General features: G+C 39.3%; 1 protein-coding gene across 1 annotated transcript in view; it reads right to left on the bottom strand.

Moving 5' to 3' along the window:
* Positions 1-12,820, bottom strand: part of PTPRO (protein tyrosine phosphatase receptor type O) — a gene marked incomplete at its 5' end in the record, with an annotated part of 88,563 nt that extends 75,743 nt beyond the window's left edge. The window contains one exon of the mRNA XM_032184864.1: positions 12,811-12,820. Within this exon, the coding sequence (XP_032040755.1) occupies positions 12,811-12,820 (10 nt within the window). The remainder of the gene's footprint in view (positions 1-12,810) is intronic.
* Positions 12,821-21,347: the final 8,527 nt, after the last annotated feature.

Below are 21,347 nucleotides of genomic sequence, written 5' to 3'. Positions count from 1 at the left end.
GTCCTCAGCACTGTTGCTATTCTCAGTCTTAAAAAGCCAGCAATAACAATCTGCTAGTCATATTTTATAAATGAGCTCTAACATTTCTTTGTTCTGAAAGACAGTTTTAAAGGAACAGTTGGTGTTTTTTCCCCCCTTTTTGGGGGAATATGAATTTGGGAATATGAGGGCTTTATTTATTTATTTATTTATTTTTAACCAGCAAATGTCAATATGCTATGTACAGTCTACCATATTTTGCTACTATTCTAAGGTTAATGATATACTTTAGAGCCATTGGAATGAAATCTTTCTTGACACTATCAACTACTATTACAATAGCATTAAGTAAATGTCAGAATGCTAAATGCATGAAAACAAATCTTTGCATTCAGTAATGGTAATACCTTTTATGTTAATGCATCTTGTAAATGCATCCAATATTCAAAAAAATATTTCTAAATATATGCTTCTATCCTATCTTTCCAGTGCAGACTGGAGAAGGCAAAACCCAAGCATAACAATCCAGAGGCCCTGATCTTGACAGTTTAAAATTAGGTCACAGCTTCATGGATGGCATTTCTCCCTACTGCCCAATCCTGACTGCCTGTATATGCTACAACTATGACAGGAATTCACACTTAGGCAGATATTATAGTTTGGTTTCTTTCCACTCTAGATTTTAAGCTTCTCTCTAGTACTAAAATTATGTCAAAAAGGATAATTGTCCTGAAATAAAATATGAATTTGTTCCCCTTTCCCAGCTACTAACACTGTCATCTATCCCTCAGACTTTTACAGAGCATCCACATTTAAAGTTTAGTCATTCCTTGTGGATGTACCCAAACACATACTGATGCCAGATGAACCAGGTGCTTTAACTAAAATGAGTCTTCCTTCTTGAATCTCTATGTGAACAATAGAAAACAAAAATGGACACAGGAAACATATTCGATTGCCTCAACAATTCCCTTAGTTCTGTCAGACTGGCCTTTGAAGTCATCTTCTCCAGTCAACATTTGTTCTCTGTCTTTGGGTAAACAGTTCAAGCAAATTTGTACCTGCACAAGGGTAAAATAATCAAAGTTGTACGTAGGCCAGATGGGAAGATGAGGTCATTAGGTAGCTCTTTTTAAATTCTGAAATGAGTATAGGTTAGGTAGAAAGGAAAAGAAAGATTACTTTATAGGAATGGGAATTCACTGAGCAGTGTGCTCCACATATACATCATCCCAAGCATGCACAGACTGCCCATCAGTGGAGATTCAGCACAGTGTCTAGAAGTCAAACCACAGCCAACTACGCTTCAGTTCCCTCTCCAACAGAGAGGAAATAATACAGAATGGGTCAGCTCAGGAAAATGATGACCAAGAAGGCAGAGCGAGAAATTAGTCTATATTGGATTTTGAAAAGCTTGGATTACAAAAACACATCTCTTTCCATGGAAACAAATCAAACAAGCTTGAGGGTATTTTTCATTTCAAAGTGCCCAATGGGAGATGGGAAGCCCAAAGCTTCTCCTGGAATACTGGAGGAGACATTTTCTAGATGAAATCGGACAAATTTATCTATGTTACTTAGTCTTTCTACTCCTAAAATAGTGTAGTCTGTAATATAAACTTCCAAACAGATACTGATGCTGAAATATGAGATTAGAAAGTCACACAGAAAATTCCTGAAGCTCAAAAGAATGTGAAGACCATGAGAAAGCTGTGACCATGACATGCTCCATGATGGAGCATGGAGATGCTGTGCAGCTGAGAAAAACTGGACTGGTGTCAGCCAAACTTCATTTTATATGCTCTGGCAAAGCGTATGACAAAGGGGTAAAGACAGAGTCTTATGGGTGCTATAAAACTGAAAATGCCTTCATTTTATATTGATGGGGTGTATATATGCCCATTATGTGCACAAGTGAACTAGTTCTTAAAACACAATGCAACGCATTGCTGTTTGCAGTAACTACAAAGAGCACACAGTTGGGAAGATGTTATAGTCTTCTTTTATTTGAGAAACTGGAGACCAAAATGGTTTTCCAATTTATTTGAAATCAAAAAGCAAATTAGCAGGAAATGGAGGAAGGGAGAAGACTTCTTGTTCCCTGTGGTGTTAATCTATAATACAAGAACAGACAAGGCTCTTATGAATAAACTTCTAGATACGCTCCTGGAATAACCCCTATCACCTTCTTCCTTAACTCCAAGTCATTTTAATGGGAATAAGGGACTAAAGTTCTATTAAGTATTTTCAAATACTCCATCTCTTCAAATATATTCAGAGACTACTAGAGAGGTTTGGAAATTTGAAATGAGAAGGAATTGATAGAAAAAAAAATCATTTTCTGTTTCGAGTTTTCTGGTTCCTGGCACTGCAGTTTATTAAAATGTACATTAGTCAATCTGATTGACACTATAGGCTCTTACTAACCTTGAAGCACTGACACAGGATCATAAAATCATAAAAGCATCTAAGTTGGAAAAGGCTTCAAGATCATCAAACCCAACCGTCAACCTGACCTATCAAATTCTACCATGTTCCTCAGTGGCACATCCACACATCCCTTAAATACCTCCAGTGGTAAGGACTGCACCACTTCCCTGGGCAGGCTGATCCATTGCTTGACCACACTCACTGTGAAGAAATTCTTCCTAATCTACAATCTAAACCTCCCCTAGTATGACTTGAGATACAATTGAACATCTATAAAATTATTTATACTGCAGTATAGGCTGTGAAAAACTGCTCCAGATTTCAATTAAATATATTAAGCAAAGTCAATTATTCAGCTGCAGTGATGCAGCTGAATTCTGCTCTTCCTGACTGAAACTGTAGAGCATACCTTCATTCTCTTCCCATGTTATCAAAAGAACATGAGGAATTCAGAAGCAGGTGTAGGTAAATTTTGTCTCCATCTAAGCTGCTGACTTTAGTTTGACCTGGAGCTGAGTTCAGACAAGCAGAATGAGTTGTCTGCTTTATTGCCACTCATTTTAATCTTACTTTCTGCATCCCCAAGGAAAAAATCCCCAGACACCACCACCTTTTCATCAGTAGTCTCACAGAAGAGCTGGCACACTAAGGTTAAAAAAGAAAAAAGAGAATCTAAATCCAGATCACCAGTCTTCTTATTCTGCGCTCTAAAATACTTACTACCTTTCTGCCCAAAGCCATAACTACAGCGTGCACTCCCTCCCTTGGAAGACTGCTTATTTAGGTTCAAGCACAGGTTTATTTTGTTTTCTGATCCAAGTGGAACTTTATATTAGGCCCTTTGATTACCCTGTTGTGCTGATGTGTTCTCTAAATGGGAAGGGCTGATTTGAGATCACCTGCTGAGATTTTTCATGTTATTTATTCATAGTTCCTACAGCTGAATGTTTTCTTTCTTGCCAAAGTATTTGATGTGCAGTTTTATTTTGCTTTTCCCAACCTGTGCTCAGAGGCAAGCACCCAGTGCTATTTCCATGATTACTTGCAAGAGATGAACTCTGTAATTCTCCATGCAGCACAGGGTCAATTGCAAATCCACACAGAACATTTCAATTGTTACTAGTGCCTGATCTTGAATTCATTTCTAGGATGGCTTTAGGCTCAGCTCAGATATTTATACTCATTTGATAAATTCCTACCCACATAAGATTTCTCCATCACATTACAACTAGCAACAGGCTGCTTGGTGGTCATGAACGCTGCCAAAACCTCTAACGCTGCAAAAACTCATGGCTTGTCACTGTCACCTTCCCCATCAGGGATAATTCCAGCATGATTTATTTGGCTGTAGTGCATCAAGTGATTAGTATTTAGTACAGTTGCCATGGGTGGACTAGAAGGAAGTAAAAGAGGGAAGCTAATACAGAGAGTTTTGGAAATGGAGTCAGGATTCTCAGCTGAAGGGTAAGGTACTTTCAGATGTGAGACACGCTGCTCCACCTGCCCAGAGGAACAGACCGATCAGGGGAGAATGACAGGTGTTACCTACCAGAGGGATCGCAGTCCACCTTATTGAGTGTCATATGGCTTTCACGAAAGATGTAATTCTGCTACAATGTTCTCTTCTATCAGGGTAATTGCAAATGCATTTCTGACAAAGGGCTTCAGTTTCCCCAAGGCTCCATTTTAGGGCCAGTCCTCTTCAATGTTTTTATAAACAATTTGGATGTAGGACTAGAAGGTATTTGGAGCAAATTTGCTGATGACACTAAACTTGGAGGAGTTGTTGACTCTGTTGAGGGTGGAAAGGCCTTGCAGAGAGATCTGGACAGACTGGAGAGCTGGGCAATCACCAACCGCATGACATTTAATAAGAGCAAGTGCTGGGTCCTGCACCTGGGATGGGACAGCTTTGGCAATTTGTACAGACTGGGCAACGAGACACTGGAGAGCAGTCTCACAGAGAGGCATCTGGGGCTGGTGGTTTAACAGCAAGCTGAATATGAGCCAGCAGTGTGCCCTGGCAGCCAGGAGGGCCAACCATACCCTGGGGTTGCATCAAGCATGGCACTGCTAGTCGGTTGAGGGAGGTGATTGTCCTGCTCTACTCTGCGCACTGCAGCCTCACCTCGAGTACTGTGTGCGGTTCTGGGCACCTCAGTACAGAAAGGATGTGAAACTGTTGGAGAGTGTCCAGAGGAGGGCAACCAAGATGGTGAAGGGCCTAGAGGGGAAGACATATGAGGAGCAGCTGAGGTCACTTGACCTGTTCAATCTGGAAAAGAGAAGGCTGAGGGGAGACCTCATCGCAGCCTACAGCTTCCTCACGAGGGGGAGTGGAGGGGCAGGCATTGATCTGTTCTCTTTAGTGATCAGTGATAGGACTTGTGGGAATGGAGGAAAGCTGCGATGGGAGGTTCGGGCTGGACATCAGGAAGAGGTTTTTCACTGAGAGGGTGGTTGCACACTGGAACAGGCTCCCCAGGGATGTAGTCATGGCACCAAGCCTGTCAGAGTTTAAGAAGCATTTGGACTGTGCACTTAGTCACATGGTCTGAACTTTTGGGTAGACCTGTTTGGTGCCAGGAGTTGGACTTGATGATCCTTATGGGTCTGTTCCAACTCAGGATATTCTATGATTCTGTGATTCTATGATTCTAACTTGCAAATTAAATGTGTTTATCAGACCAGGGAAATAAAATTTTCTTCTATTTCTACTCTAATATACAACCAGCAAATTTGTCCTTCATTGGGATCCACTTGTGCACTACCAACAGAACTTGCTGAAATATTCCATGCACTTCTGCATGTATACCTAAAGTTTCCTGTTACCTTCAAAGTGAGGAGACTTAATGATGTCTTGATCAGAACTTTTAAGCTGAGACTTCTGTGTGTGGTTTGGGATTCCTCTGTCTTAAATTTATCAATCTAAAAAGATGGGCACCCAGTTTAATCCCATCATCAAGGCCCCCTCTGTACTCTGTAGGGAGAGATGGAGCAGAAGAATTTAATTTACCCCCTTTAAGATTAAACAAACTTCCTTCTGCCAATGCTTTTCGCTTTCTTTGCACCTTCCTTTTAAACACAGAGAGTCAGGTGAAACCAGAATCAGCAGCTATCTATGGTATGATGGCAGCTGCAACTTGTATTACAGTTATGTATTGTGGCTGCTAAACTTTTTGGATTAAATTGATACTGCAAGGTTTTGATTTTCTTTTTCTATTCTCATTTCTAGCAGTATAAAAGTACACAATGATCATGACTTTGCAAGGCACATAACTTAAAGCACACAAAAGGTCCTACTCAGCAAAAGACATAAGCATGTTCATCAATTCTTTGCCTAGGTGACAGAGGCCAGCCCTATGTGCAAGAATCAATCAGGAGATCAAGGTCCCTCTTCCTGAGCTATCAAAGAGCAATAAACCTCTGCAACTTCCTTCCAGTTTGTTTTGTGTCTTCTGTGAAGTGAGGGTACTAAAAAGTCATTCAAAACATAATAAAAGCATTGGCTCATTGGGTGATGTTGAGATCCCTCTTCTGCCAGTTTGGTATTCTGGTATTCTCTTCATACAGTTATTCTTTGCTGGCTTTATTATTTTTTTCCTTCACTTGGCAGTCATTCAGTGATCAGGGATGCAGCAAACCTTTATAAATACATTCATCAGCCTGGTTCTTAGGCTGAGGTAACTCAGCAGCAATAGTACAGAGAGCATACAGATTAAACTTCTAGCTGGTTTGGCAGATACAAGCCCTTTGAATGAAGAATTTAGAGAAATAAACTTCAGTCATTAACTTTCTTTTGTATATCTCCCTTTTAATATCTGGCAGAGCATGACAATGGCTAGCCTGTCAAGATAAGGCTTAATACACTTAGAGATGAAAGTCAGCTGAGAAAAGTCTGTGTGGAAATCTTCCATGGGAAGTCTGTTCCCTAAACTAGAATGGATTGTAAAACAAAAACAGGTGATCTTCAAACATTATTGCTTCATTTCAATTCAGGATGCTAATGCTTTATTATCTCTTCTGGAAAGGATGATTTTATAAAGAGCATGACCTTAAGTGAGTCACATGACCTCTTCCAGACATACACACTGGTAAATATTTACTGAGCTTTATTTCATAGGCATTAACTCATTGTTGATATGAAAAGCTTTTAGGTCACTAGACAATGTAATATATAATATTATCATCATGACATATAAAAATATGCACAGTTTAAAGGTGATAATGATTTTCTTTCCTAGTTAGCTTCTAGGTATGAGTTCAGCATGTACTGGTTTATGTCACTGTTTGCTTCTTATATTTTATGAAGTATTTTTGTCAACAGTGAAAGAGAAGAATGAAGGTGATAACATGGAGTTTATTGACATTTCTTTAATCCACAGCAAGTGGTGCTTTTATACATAACCATTGGTCATTTTGTATTGCACTAATCCAAGCAAAAAATATACTAGTCTAGTTGGCTGGCTGCCATTTGTCATTCTCAGTCTGTTCAATTGTCAGTAACAGCAATGCAAATATACAAATCTCTCTTAATTCCACAATTCTTGTACTCAAAATGCAAGCAATAAATATATTGCCTAGGCTCTTCTCAATGCTTTGACTGAACCAAAACATTATTTCATGATCCTCCTGTGAGCACACCTGCCTGTACCTGAGAGTACCAGAACTGAGGTTGTTCTTTCACAAGCATGACCATGAAGTCACCACAATCTGCTTTGTAAATATATGTAGGTGTCACTGTGTACCTACAAGGTCTTTTGATTAAAGCTTGGCACCAAGATGTTCTTTAAAAAAAGGGAAGTGTGCACCTTTAGATCTCTCAATATCCAGAGCATGGTCCTCTCTGCACATGTAAATACATAACCTACCCACCAGAAAGATGCAAGAACATGCACACTGGCAGTGTTCAGCCCCAATGGCAATGGGAGTGGCTTGGCAACCGAGCCAAAAGAGTGGTTTCTGTTAGTTATTTATAGCATTTTAAAAATTTAAATACACTGTTATTTTCCACCAGGTCCTTACTAAGATATTATTTATTTATTTATTTATTTTTTCCCTCCACTCCCACAGGAGCACATCCATGAAGCAATGAGCTCCCTTTACTTTCAGACTACATGTTTGCTTCTCAGCTCAGGTTTACTCCCGACATGACTTTAGCCAACTTACTGAGGTGCCAGGAGAGTCAACAGACAGAAGTTTGCTCCTGCCCAAGGTGTTTCCCAGCATGAATTTAAAGTACAGAAAAGTCAGAAGGTAGAGAGTTTGCCATTTTCTTTTTGTTTTGTTTTGTTTTGCTTGGTTTGGTTTTGTTGCTTTTTTTTTTTTTTTTTTTTTTTTTTTTTCTAGGGTGTGGTATGGGGTGGGAGGAGTGTGTGGGTTGGCTTATTGTGTTGCAACACCAGGCACGTTCTTGTGATGATTTCTTCAGTTGTACTGAGAGCACATGGAAGAAAGCTATGACTTAGTCTTTTCATTGTGTTTTCTGTCATACACCCAGACTTCAAAGGAGAAACTCATGACCCACAATCACTCTGAACTCCCTACCTCCCTGCATCTCCCAGCACCAAAAGTCATTTGCAAGCAGCATCTTCTCCACAGCTTAATGAAACACCAGCGCTAACAGACTGAGTGCATGCTCTGAGTTTGCTTCAAGTACGAGCTAAAAATGATTGGCTTAAATAACCCCAAAGATTTGGACCATAAACACAATCAATTACTACAGCCCAGCATAGATGGAAGTATTCATCTATGGCAACGGAATTGGCTGTGCTCTGCTTATCCCTGCTGTGGCGAATACATCTCCTAGTATGCGTATTTAAGAGTGAACATTCATACTTCCAGTAAGTATTTGCATGTTTATGAATAAACTATAATCCATTTGAAAGGATTCTTACTCATTAGCCCTGTAAGATCTTCATTTATTTCTCATACTTTGCATACCAAAAAGACAGCAAGAAGAAAACATCAGTTTGCACAGAAGTGCAGAAAATCTGCATAAATAGGAAAGATTAGACCCAAACACTAGAGACCATGCTCCAAAGAGCAGGAATGTCTTAGTATTGGTCTCAGTAAAAACAGAAGGTGGAAAAATGTTGGATTTTTTTCCCTACTTGTCTGTACTTGAAAGGGGGAAAAAGACATGCATGAGTGAGGTTAATGGAAGACCTATTTGTGTCCAATTCACTGGAGAAATAGTACAAGGACATATCATCCTTGTAAAATAATTTTCCCTGTATTCCTTCAGCCAGATCAAAGTACAATTATGTACAAAGTAACATGTGCAGATGAATACAGATTTGGGAGATCTATTATTCTCTCAATCCACCCTGCCTTGGTGTAATTCTTCTTTACCCCTGTCATAAAGACAGACTTCTTTACGAGTGCTTCATGCTGTCAAAATGTGTGGCTTGTTCGACTAACCTAGAACAGAGTTGAAAGTGCACAACAGTGACAAGGAGTCATTCACGATTAGGGTTCTTGCTGTGAAACAAAACTGACAAGTCCTCCTGAAACATACAGCAATTAGCAAGTGCGAAATCAAAACTCACCCCACATCAGTAGCTACCAAGACACACAGAAGCAAAACTAAAATGAATCTACATCTTTATAGTCCTGGAGAGCTTTGTAATTCAGAATGATCTTAACGATCAAATAACAATTTCATTCTCTAAGATGAGGCTTTGTGCTTCATACTGGTACAACTGAGCTCCTCAAAATTTTCATCTTCACACCATACCAAGATGGTGTTATCCCCGTTGCCAGTCGCCTAATCCAACAAGAAGTCTGTGGAAAAACAGAGATTTTGAGATCCAAAATGGGATAAAGGTTATCCCTGTTTCACACTATAACCAAAGATTTCTCCTTTTGCATCTCAGAGAAATAAAACCAGGACCAGTGTTGAGCCTGGTACAGAACAGTGCAGTGGAGTGCTCAGCTTATAACTCACTGTTTATCTGTATGTTTTAACTGCTAACAAAGCAATTCCTTCATCCTTACAAAACTGAATAACGACAAAAGAAAAAAAAATGTACTTCCTACAACAAGCAGGTCCTGTTTTGGAGTGAAAGCTCCTTCTAAAATCATATTATAAATAACTCCAAATAACATAAAACCATGTCTGTGCCAGCAAAAAGCAGTCTGCTTCTACACATGGTAAGACAGAAGCTGGAGAGCAAAGACCATGCTGTTTTATTAAGCTGTCCTAGAAAAGCCAGTAGCTATCATTCTGTTGCAGGTCAGAAAAAATAGTTATCCAATCTGGCATGACTGTAGCTTGCAATCAAAGCTACGTGTAGTTCTCATCCTCACCTGCCACAGCCCAGTTTGTTAATTTAAGTTGTAAAGATGGAAACAAAACCACCTTTTCCATTCAAATTTGAATCCAAGCTGTTCATCTTGTGTCCTACCCTGTTGCATTAAAGGCAAGATCATCCTTACTTATTTCACTCCAAGAAAGCTGTGATCTCAACACATGGTCTCAGAAAAATGCCATACCTTGCCATGGCTAACGCCAACTTTACTCTGTGTGGCCTCATCGCTTGGCAAAATATTAGCAGAGTTTTTTGCACCAGGTGAAAAAGCATTCTCTTAAGAGATTTTTAATGATTCAGGATATAAAATTTTGCTTTTGAAAATCCCACTGGCACCAACTGTATCTTTACAGACCTAAAAATCTGGCCTGTATGATTTCAATACCATGGTCTTTGTCATTCTTCCTATAGAACAAGGTTAGCTCATTGTTATGTGCTGTTCATTGGTCTCTGCTAAGAGAACTCAGATATTGATCTAATGCTGGAAAACTTTTATATTATTTTATTGAAACTTATGTTTTAAAAAGTCATTAAGAACATTTGATATTCACATCTTATATGGTGGTTTGTTTTTTTCAGTGTAAGGCTTTTTGTATTAGCTTTTCCAAGAAATTACAGCATGCTTTTGCAAAAGCAGCTCTGATCAAGGGTCTAGGGAGAAAGACCAAGAGCAGAGATAGAACAATGATTCTAATTCAAACAAAACTCCTCAAAGGGCAGGAGAAGTTACAATTGTGATAACTAATTGATTCTACATACAGAAAAAAAAATGATAAGAAGGATTTTGTCCTGGTAAGACAGATTTTTTTAAAAAGAGGGATTTAATTAAATACCTCTCAGATCTTTTTTCTTTCTCTCTCTCTTTTTTTTTTTTTTTTTTTTTCTTAAGATTTTAAGTGTCAGGCCGCATATCCAAAAGAAAAATGATACCATCCAGGAAGTAATTATGTGCAGTAAGTGTGCTGTTTGACTTCTTTCCTGCAACAGTGATCTCCAGAAGCAGGAGGAAGCAAGGAAGTTGGGAGGGAGGAGGGAAAAAATAAGATTCAGTAATTTGAGAAGCTACAGACATTTCTCTTTCTGTGTCTCAATTAACAGAATGAGGGGCTGTTCCACTGTGGGAGCAGCACATGTTTCATAAGAGCAAGGAATATTTTAGTGGCTGCGTGTCATGTTAGAAAGTGGAGAAACATAAGGGGCTTGACACAGCATGATTTGCTCTGAATAATAAACTCCTAGAGCCGATGCGAGTCAGAATCGTTATTAGACATTGGGTGATCAAATTCAGGGGCTCCATCCACACAGCTCTGGGTATGGGCAGATGTTGAAGCTCTCATTATCTCGGCTGTGCTTTTCCCCAGACTGGCTGACTGCCACGTAAGGACAGATGCACAGCACAGCTCATTCATGCTCTTCCCCACTCCACTGGCTCCAGTTCAAGATTATACCTATTCACTAGAAATTCACAGAAAACTTTACAAGTTTTCAAGGTGAATGTGTTGCACATATTCTTAGAGCCTTGTTCATAAACATTTTATTAGCATTGCCTTTGGTTTATCCCAGATCCTGTTATCCTTAATAACTGAGTTGTATTGAACACAAAATTTAAAATGTTTTCTGTGTGTTTTGATGAAGTCAGCTTACTTATTGAATCTTTTCACTGATTATCCCACACGGACTAATTTTTTGTCCTTTCCCAACAATGACTTTTGAAAATGTTATGTGATTCTAGTGCTTTTGTATTGTTACACGCCTGCTGTTCTGCCACTAATAGGAGATGTTAAGTACCTACTTCTGCTTCTTTCCTTATTGCTCCCTGTACATGACATTGTCTTGGCATAAATATGCCAGAATATCTCATTTTTATAGAGGTTTGTTAGACATTTCAACAGCTTCTGCCAATTTGCTTTATGTATGTATTTAGATATTATACACGCAGGAAATACATTTTATATACAACTTGCATGTAGTTTGCTCCCACATTCTTCACCTTTAAAATAAATACATAAATGAAAATAAGAAAATTCACAACAAAAAAGTAGATTAGAAACATGAGTGTTCTGCATATCTGATTTGTCTGTGAATTACATCCTGCAATCTCTCTTTTTGCTGTATTTTTTTTTTTTTTTCTTGCTCCTGACTGCTGTGGATTGATGAGTCTCCTTCAGAGACCAACACAGGTACATAATCCAGTGTAGCCCAGTGGGTTTCTAGTCTTACCTGGAGCTTCTCCTGCTCTGTCACTCTGCATGGCAGGCATTCAGCCAGGCACCCCACTCCAAGAGTGCTACTTTAAGGTACCCCACTGCAGAGGTTCCCAAGAAAGCAACCCCCTTCAGTTCAGGGTGATGCTATACATAGTCACCTCAGCAGGCCAGGACCTACACCTGCAACTGCAGCAGCATAGCTGGGAAAACATAGAGCCAGTGCTTCCCAACACCAGCTTGCATGTCCCTCCACTTATAGTGTAAGCCAGACAAAATGCTGGTGCAGGTACCGAGCAAGAGAGGCCTCAAGGAGATGTGAGTTCCTCATTAGTCATGCGCATCATATAGATGGACCTTCTCAGCAAAGCCTGGCTCCCCCTCAAGTCTGGTAGCAGCAAGCTGAACACAATTAGGTGCTTGGAATAATGAATCTATTTTAATCATTGTTGCTTTGCTCCCAAGAGGTTTTGTATCTCTGTTCTGTGCAGGATATCACCCTCAACACACAAGACTCTGCCCTGAACTAACATGACAGCCCTACAAATAATGTTGTTTGACAAGCTTTCAATTATGAAACTGTGTTCTAATGGCAGCTATGGCAGCACAGAGAATCCTGCTCAGCTTTCAATCCTTCTGTGCACAGAAACTGTGCTTTTCGACAAGAGACCAAGAAAAGTCAGCCTGAAATAATCATATATCCTTCTATGCATGATTGCTGCAGTGACTAATCCTAATTTGTTCCCTTCACTCCCTGCTTCTGCCTCCCTCCCCTTCAGAAGGCAGCAAGCCCGCCCTGTACTGAGAACAAATGAGCATGGAGAAAAAAAAGCAATTTGTACTCATGTCCTCTCTCCAGCCCCGTGCTTCCGCCCACTTCAAATTCAGCAGCAAAAGAGTATGTTTTGGTTATCTATCTGAGCATAAATCATCAGCTATTATGTTAACAAAGTAGTGATGAAAGAATATTTCTTGGTTAATTATGTGGTTCTACTGTTGATGTTGCAGCTGAATGGAGAAGACTAAAGAAAATCTGCATGGTTTATAGTACAAAGGTAATGTGGGAAGATCCCAAGCTATAGACTTATTGGATCTTCAGACAATTCTTCCAGAAATCTGGGAGTTTTTAGTTTTTTAACCTTCCTGCAACCCTGTACCCCAAACTGGAGTTCAGATTTAGAAAATTTAAATTGAAGAGCAGATTAAAACCCACATCTAGGTTGGAAAATGATCTGTATTTCTGTGATATGATACCTTTCACTGGAGAATTTCAAAGCACTGTTCTAATACATGTTAATGAGACCTCACAAGAATGCTATAAATACAATATCATGTGTATATGACTCATGCAGCTTATTAATTTTACATCACCTACACTGTGGTTTGAACAAGAGTGGCAGAGCAGAATTCAGACAAATTCCTCTGTAAAGAACTTAGCCAAAATAGCAATCTCTACGTGTTCAGGAATCAATCTGCCTCAAGGCTACACCTGGCTTGCGAGATTCAGGCAGACAGACATTTATTGCTTACCACAACCTTTCCATTGCAAGCTGCCTTGCAAAGCAGGAGCACCACGGTTCTTGTGAAAAAACGTAGTGTTCATCTAACACAAAAACAAACTTTAAAACAATGTATAAGCAGCTTCCATACCACGTCAGCAGTCTATAGAAGAGAAGAAACTTTGCTGGGGCTGGATATGGATCCAATAGGTAAGGATTCTCTGTGGGAATTGACTTTAATTATGAAGCAAGAGAAAAACCAATATATAATCTCTTAAACTTACCTATACCCTTAACTAAAAGGCATCTTTACTTAGCTTAATCAACTATTAATACGGAGTTCCTGAAAAGCCCTCAGTTATTTCAGTGTTCACTCTACTTCTGTGGCAATTACCCGTTTAAGAGGTTCTGCAGACAGAGTAATAACCAAGACACACAAAAGATTTGTTTACACGGTACTTTACAGGAATTGTGAGCCAGCCAGATGCTGTGTAATTGAGATAAATAAGATGCAGTGGGCACACACAATGATGAGCGGCCAAGTATATTAGCATGGGGTTAGCCCTGGTTTGTGTAGCTTTCTGCTATCTTAGAGAATGAGTAGGTGAGCTAATGCCTGTCTGTAAGCTAACATAACCCAAATAAATACTTAAAGGCCCCACAGAAGGTAAGTAATAAAGCTAGAACCAGAGTAACTAGGTTTCTTTAGCCTAGTCTCAGTGGAATCAAGAAAGTTGGATCAAGCCACCCACTTCACAGCAGTTTCTCTCTTTCCTCCATTCACAATGGTTGATGTGGTGGAACTCAGCCAACACCGGGAAGGCAATTTTTGCTGCAATTCAGAGGTGAGAGCACTGAAACAGGGTCTAAGTGAAGGAGAGATACCCAGTAACTGCACTGCTCTCCCAAAGCAAAGAAAGGAGGTGAAAGAGGAGATAAAGATACTTTGTATTATCAAAATGAGAGGAAAGAAGAGAGCAGCTTCCTAGGCTTCAGTTGAGCCCCAGAAGTTACAACTACTAACTAAATATGAGTAATAAAAGAATACAAAATAGTAAACAAATATATATATATATTTTGATTGTGGTTCAGTGCCATAAACACTAATTAAAAGCTTTTAATCTATGAAGTTAGGGGATAACATACATTCATGAAAATACCACTTTTCCCAAACCCATACTGAATCTCATACTTGCCTACCATCTTTTTTGAATGGCTCCTCTTTAAACCTGAATGTTAATAACTCAAAATTGCTCAATATGCAAGACCTAGAGCAGATTTTGTGGCTAGAATCTATGTCTCAAGCCATCCTAATCATTATAAGTCTCGGCATGTTGCCTGGACTGCTAAGAGTTCAAGTCTGCAGTTTGATTTAAATCAAAAAATATCTATTCTCTGCCATTGACAATTCAAAAAGCACACTGAAGCTTCAAGAAATTAAGCAATGCATTTAAGTTTTGCCTGTAGTAATTAAAAGGCTGAATTAAAATCTTTGCCATTTAAAATGTTTCTATCTTAGTCTGGTCTGCTGTGCTGAAAATGCTCTGCATGCATGCATTCTGTTTCTTTTTTCTTATAAAAATGTTATGACATCCTCCAAAATTACAGTCAAAATGGTGGGAAAAACATCTGTAAATGCTTCTGCTTCCATGTTTTAACAGAAGAGCATTGTCCTCTCTTATTAGCCATTGTGTTGGGTCTGTCTGAGCTGGAGTCACCTTTTCCCTGCAGCAGCCCACACAGTGCTGTGCTCTGCACTCGTAGCTGGAACAGCACTGATATCACTCCAGTGTTGTGTCTATTGCTGTGTAGTGCTGGCACAGCATCAGGACTCCTTCCAAGCCCCCAAGAGCCAGCAGGCTGGGGGTGGGCAAGTGATGGGGAGGGGACATCGCCAGGGCAGCTGACCTAAACCAACCAAAGGGATATTCCATAACACCTGATGTCACACTCAGCAATAAAAAGGGGGGCTCTCGTGGAGGAGGGGGCTGTTCCTCATGAACAACCACTACGCATTTTGAGGCCCTGCTTCCCAGGACGTGGCCGAACATCGCTCGTTGATGGGAAGTAGAGAATAATTTTTTTTCCCTCTCTCTGTGCTTCCGTGTGGACTTATTGTTTCTTTTGTTTCTTTTTTTCCTCCCCACTACCTTTCCCTTTAATTAAACCTTTCTCATCTCAAACCTTGAGTTCTCTGTGTTGTATTTTCTCCCCCTTCCTCTTTGAGGAGAGAGGGAGTGAGAGAGCGGTTGTGGTGGAGCTCAGCTGCCCACCCGAGTAAAACCACCACAGCCATTCACTCCCTAAGGATGGTTAATCAATGACAAGCTAAGAAAAAAAATGATGGCAAAGCTCATACAATCGCTGAGAGACAACCTGAGACTAACTGCTGTGCACTGGAATCAGTCAGTCATGGACTGTCTGGGAGATGGTCCCTTTGTACAGACTGAAAGGATTTATCTCTATTTGTAGCAGGGTACAATTTGGAAAATGCAGTGTTCTCATGAAATGCCTGATGGAGTTAAAATTGGAATGGCCCCTATTCTCAAGAGTTAATAACTTTCAGAGGGAAAAAAATTACCTTAGGACCCTACTGTATTTCATAGAAGGAAAGAGAGAAACACTTCTGGGTTGAGGAGGTAGGGAAAGGGGGTGGAGAACTCTTGTGTGGTGGGAACAATAGCCTACTCCTTTGACCTGCAAAAGGTTGGGTGAATGTTTGCAGTGGTTTGCCAGATGAGTCTACTAGTGTTTCTGAACTTAAGGCTCCCACTTTGAAGACCAGAGGCTCCAAATTTGGTCTGTTCCACAAATGACATGTGCAAGTATTGTTATTTATATGTATTTTAAATTAACTGGTGACCTGAACTATATCTATTATAGTCCAAATGCAGTTTGAATATCATTCATTATACAAATGAGGTTTGAACTGAACATAACTGTTTACTCAGAAGACATCCATTTAGTGAGTTGGCATTTCTTCATTACCCAAAATATATGATAATTGTCCGTGTAATTCCTTCAGCAAGTTAATTGCACACAGTCCTGCTCCTCGATCGAAATTATCTGTCAGCCTCGCATAATTATTATGCATCAGTCTCAGTTAAAATTCATTCCTTTATGCTACTGCATGAATGGGACTGTATTGAAACTGAGCTCAAATCATAGTAAGGTCAGCACCTTATATTAAAACTACCACAAAAAAAAAAAAAAGTTTTATTATAGACCAAAAGTGACACTCCTGATTCAATGAATGAAGTGCTACCACAGCACATGACAGGAGACTCAGTAGACAACTGGGAGGAAAAACATGACCTGAGCAGTGTGTCCCAATGTGTTGCAGCTCCCTACAAAAAGACGCATTTTCTCCAGGAGCTGGGCAGCACCAAGATTTGTCTCCCATTTCTGGACCCGTCAAAGCTCAATTAGTCCCTTTCCTCCACAGAAGAGGAAGCAAGGGATGCTGCAGAGCATGATGCCAACCACAGGTGAACAGGAGCTCCATGGTGTCTGAGCAAGGCCTACTACAATGCTCTCAGCCTTGCTCCACTCCCCTCTCTCACAGCAGCTGGCTTTTGATGCCTGCCTTGGGAAACACTAGCTCTCACAATGTCTCCACAGCTTGCCAACTGTTTATAGGTGACTTGCAGCATAGATTAGTCTTTCACCTGTATGCATGTCACTGTAAATGATGCTTTGAGACATCATGGCAATCAAAATATGCTATTTGAGTGAGCCCTGTGGTTCCCTATTTTCCCATGTATTAAAAGTTAAATGGTCTTCCCACAGTTCTGCAATAACACATGGGCCATCAATAATTATTAAGACATGCAGTGAGGCCTCATAAGATCACAAAAAGACTGAGTCCCCAGTTGTTCCTTGTGCCCATTTATTCATTTTCCATCTCATTCAGGCATTTGTATGAGCCAAAAAGAGCAGGAAAAGGGTGTACACTGATACAACAGGATAAGATACAGCTCTATCATTTTGCACATGTAAGATAATAACAGAGTAAAAGATGACAGTAGTAACATTTATTCCTACAATGGGAGATTCCCTTGGTTGGGAGGATGCATTTCTGTAACTGGAAGTGTGTTTGGTATTTTGCTGTAAAATTTCACTGCAGACTTTCATTTCTAACACAGTTTGCTGCAAGTGTGTAAGTGTACTGTAGAGTTTAATTCTGCAAAGGTATTGAACCCTGACAGAAGCATCTCCAATTCCTGCCACATCTGAGGTGGAGGTACAGATCTTGAGGTAAATCCTTGAAGGGTGGAATCGACATCGCCCTCAGATCAGGTACAAGATACTACGTCAGGTGTGTTGTTTACTGTCATCTCTAATTTATCCTGTGTGACACAGAACAAAACAAGATGTACCACAGAAGACACAGAAAAGCATAAAACTGCGTATATGCTATAACCTAGTATCCCCACAAAACCACAAAGTGCATCTAAATGACTAGTTCAAAATAATCATGAATCCTCAAGTCCCCAAAAATTTGACAGAAAAAGGCCTTACCAGCTAAAACTGTAAGTTCTGTGACTGAAAAAGCGTAAACTGACAATCTAGGTCAGGGTTTGCTATCCACTGGTGACTGCACTCAGCCTTTTTAAGCCTTTGTTTTTCTAATGGTTACACTTCTTCATGTTAAAGCTTTAAAAAAATGCAGTGTGACTGTAGATCCTATACCTCTTGGACAACTAAGTAAGGGGCTTTGCCAGCCAAGGTGTAATAGTGCTATATTTTTAATAGATATATAGAGAGGAAAATAATCTGCAGTGGAGTCTGTATTCAGAATGGAACATAAATACCTGGAGTACAGACCTAACCCAGCCAAGCTTGTTATGACCATGGGGGCATCCATAAAAAATAGAGTATGAAGTAATTTGAGCAAGGATGTGCTATACAGATTAAAGGCACTAACTATAATGAACCTGACTGCAGAGCCTATAGTACTTTATACTGTGTGCATGGAGTAAGTAGGAAGATCAAAACAAATTGACAGTTGAGGTTAGAGTAAATCACTGCTTTTAGGGACTGATGCATTCTTGTCTTACTCCTCAGAGGACCAAAAGGAGCACCGATTTTACTTCATTTTGTAAACAACACATTTCTTTAACTGTTATGGAAAATAGATACCACCAGGATCCATCAGATGTAGTTCAGTTTTTGTTTATTTATTTGATGAGAAAAGAAGGTAAACAACATTGAAACTGTTTGATGGGAAAGCTCAATACTTAGCACCAAAGTCAAAAAGTCAGTAATGTCCCAAAAAAGGAGTCAGTACTTAGCACCAAAGGTCAGTACTTAGCACCAAAGTCAAAAGGTCAGTAATGCCCCAACTGGTCAGTTAGAGACCAGCACTAACCAACTCCTCAAACCCCAGCTGCGTACTCACAGGGAGCCCATAAATTACAATGGAAGGCTTCAGAGGTGAAAAGTTAATAAGGAGAAGTCACATCTCCAAATATTGAACAACAGACTGCCGGTCCCCTCAGTACCTTCCTAGTCCTCCAGCAGGAAGAAAGAGGGAAGTGGGTTTCTATTTTATATGTTTTGTATTTTATATAAGTGGGGAACATTTCCTCCCATCCATCCCACCTCCCTATCAAGACATGAAATCCACAGACAACAAAGTGAAATTTAAGTATCAGTGCAGTATTACAGAGTTTTATGTCCCAAATGTAGGAAACCTGGAGTAAACTTTCTCTAAATGATCATAAAACCCACTGCTCAAACCTTGATCCTTATATCTATATTATATACACTGCTTCAATAAATTAGGTTTATTTTGGTGGGAATGTCTTAACTTGTATGAAAATCAGACAGAATTTTCTGTTGAATTTTGGTACACGTGGCTCTTTGTGTCTCAGAACGGGCCTCAGTGCCCCTGTAAGTGTCAAGGGAGACACTTAAATTTGTCAGAGATATGTTAGTACATCTACTATTTTTGTTCTACACATACTAAAGGTAGGACTTTGGTGTTTAAGATGACCTCAGAAGGGCTTATGTTCCTTAGAAACTACTGATGGGAAAAACTATGAGAATCTGTTCACATTTTTAATATCAATAAAAGAAAGTCTTTTTAGATGCATAGCTCAAGATTATTCAGGAATGTGAAATGTAATAGTAAAAAAAATCTAATATTTTATGTCAAGATTAGGAAAAAAAAAAAAAAAAAAAGCCTAGAGCCAATCTCACTCCTAGTTCAGGAAATTCATGAATCTTATTTAAATGATGTTATATATATGTATGACAATCACTTAAAGATTCTGTCTATTTAAACACATTTCCACACATCTAAGTAGGCTGAAGATCAAAATCCATTTTCAAATTTGTGTCATTTTGAACTTAAGGTGGGGAATAATGAATCTTCAGCTAGCGCCTTGAGATACTTATTCTACTATTAGAAATCCTCATCCAAATTTGCTATTATATTTCTGGTAATTCCCTTCCTGTCCTGAATCAATATAAGGCATAGAAAAAAAATCATCCAAAAAAATTCTATGTCCAGAAAAAGTTCATATTTAAAATTGGGCAAGATTTATTTGCAGGAGTAAAGAGGCAATTCCTTATTTTTTTCAGACTGCTTAGCTCAACCCTAGCCATGAGACCTCAGAAAGAAGATAATGACAGAAAAGTACAATATTATCAGCTGCCTCATAATATTATTTTTCTGTGCTTCAGAGACAAAACAAAGCAAGCTGAAGGGAAACACCTAATGTGTTTTTGTACACTAACTCAAGATCATATTTCATTATGGAATTTCCTCAAAGCATCCTAATTATCCTTTACAGGAAATACATCATTTTCAATTTTATCTTCATGGCCCAGGAGACAGTTTGCTGAAGAAAAAGATCTGAAATCCACAGCTTTTTATATCATCTCTAATTTTATGAAATAGAGACCTGTCAGCTGAGTAGAAGATGTCTGAAAGAACAAGCACATGGAAAAATTGTGTTATTTTTATAGTCTGAATTAAAGAAATAAAATATCTGGCAGGAAATTAGTTGAGGTGTTAGATTGGACTCATGAAGTGTCTGTTTGAAGCCAACTGAAAAGGGAATATCACTTTTTTGTCAGTGTTATCTTAGACATCTCAGCCAGTATGACCAAACAATTTCCATGGCCACTCAAAAATAATTATAAACAAAGAAAGACAGCTTCAGAAGGCAATATCTTGTCATGCCATTTTCTTGCTGATTATTTTCATTCAACATTTTCTGTCTTTTATCATAAATAAAAAACAGTTTTTCTGACCTTTTTGGGAAAAAAAGTGTTTGTAAAGGGAAAAAACATACACTTATCATTTCTTAAAAAAAAGCCAACACCTAAAAATACAGAGGTTGGAGGCTTCTAAATAAAGCTTGTTGATGAATACTGAAAAGATATCACTTGTTAAACTTAGTATCTCATAAAAATAAACACAAGTATAGTTTGAAAATTCCATTGAAAACTAGCTGGTACATCTCAACTCCAAGAACATAAAGAATACAAAAAAGCTGTCTCTTCAATATTTTCTTTTTGCAAGTATTGCATTATTCATTTAGAGAGCTATAGAAGTGCCAAACTGCAGATTTTAGGCAAAAACTCTACAGTGCAATGTAGATATAGTACAATGAAGATAGCATGGGCCAAATTATTTAATGCTGTCTGCTCTTTTTGCATCGCTCCAACTGTGCTCAGAGCAAAGGCAGAGGAGGGTTTTTCCCAGCTAGCGCAGAGCCTGTGAGGGCAGCTTCCTCTGCCCATCCTGCAGCTGCTGGCATGCTCCTATGGAGGGGGGGCAAGGGGCAAAGACAAGCTGCTCCCCATGGTGATGGTCTAAATGCTACAGGCAGAAGAGATGGGATGGAGCTATGCTAATGCCACAGTTAATGGAGGCTGCACTCTGATTGCCGCAGACTCGAACTCATTTT

This window comes from Aythya fuligula, chromosome 1 (assembly GCF_009819795.1).
Source record: "Aythya fuligula isolate bAytFul2 chromosome 1, bAytFul2.pri, whole genome shotgun sequence".
In the NCBI taxonomy this organism is placed as follows: domain Eukaryota; kingdom Metazoa; phylum Chordata; class Aves; order Anseriformes; family Anatidae; genus Aythya; species Aythya fuligula.
Note: the sequence above shows the minus strand (reverse complement) of the source record. Positions and strands in the feature narration are given on the sequence as shown.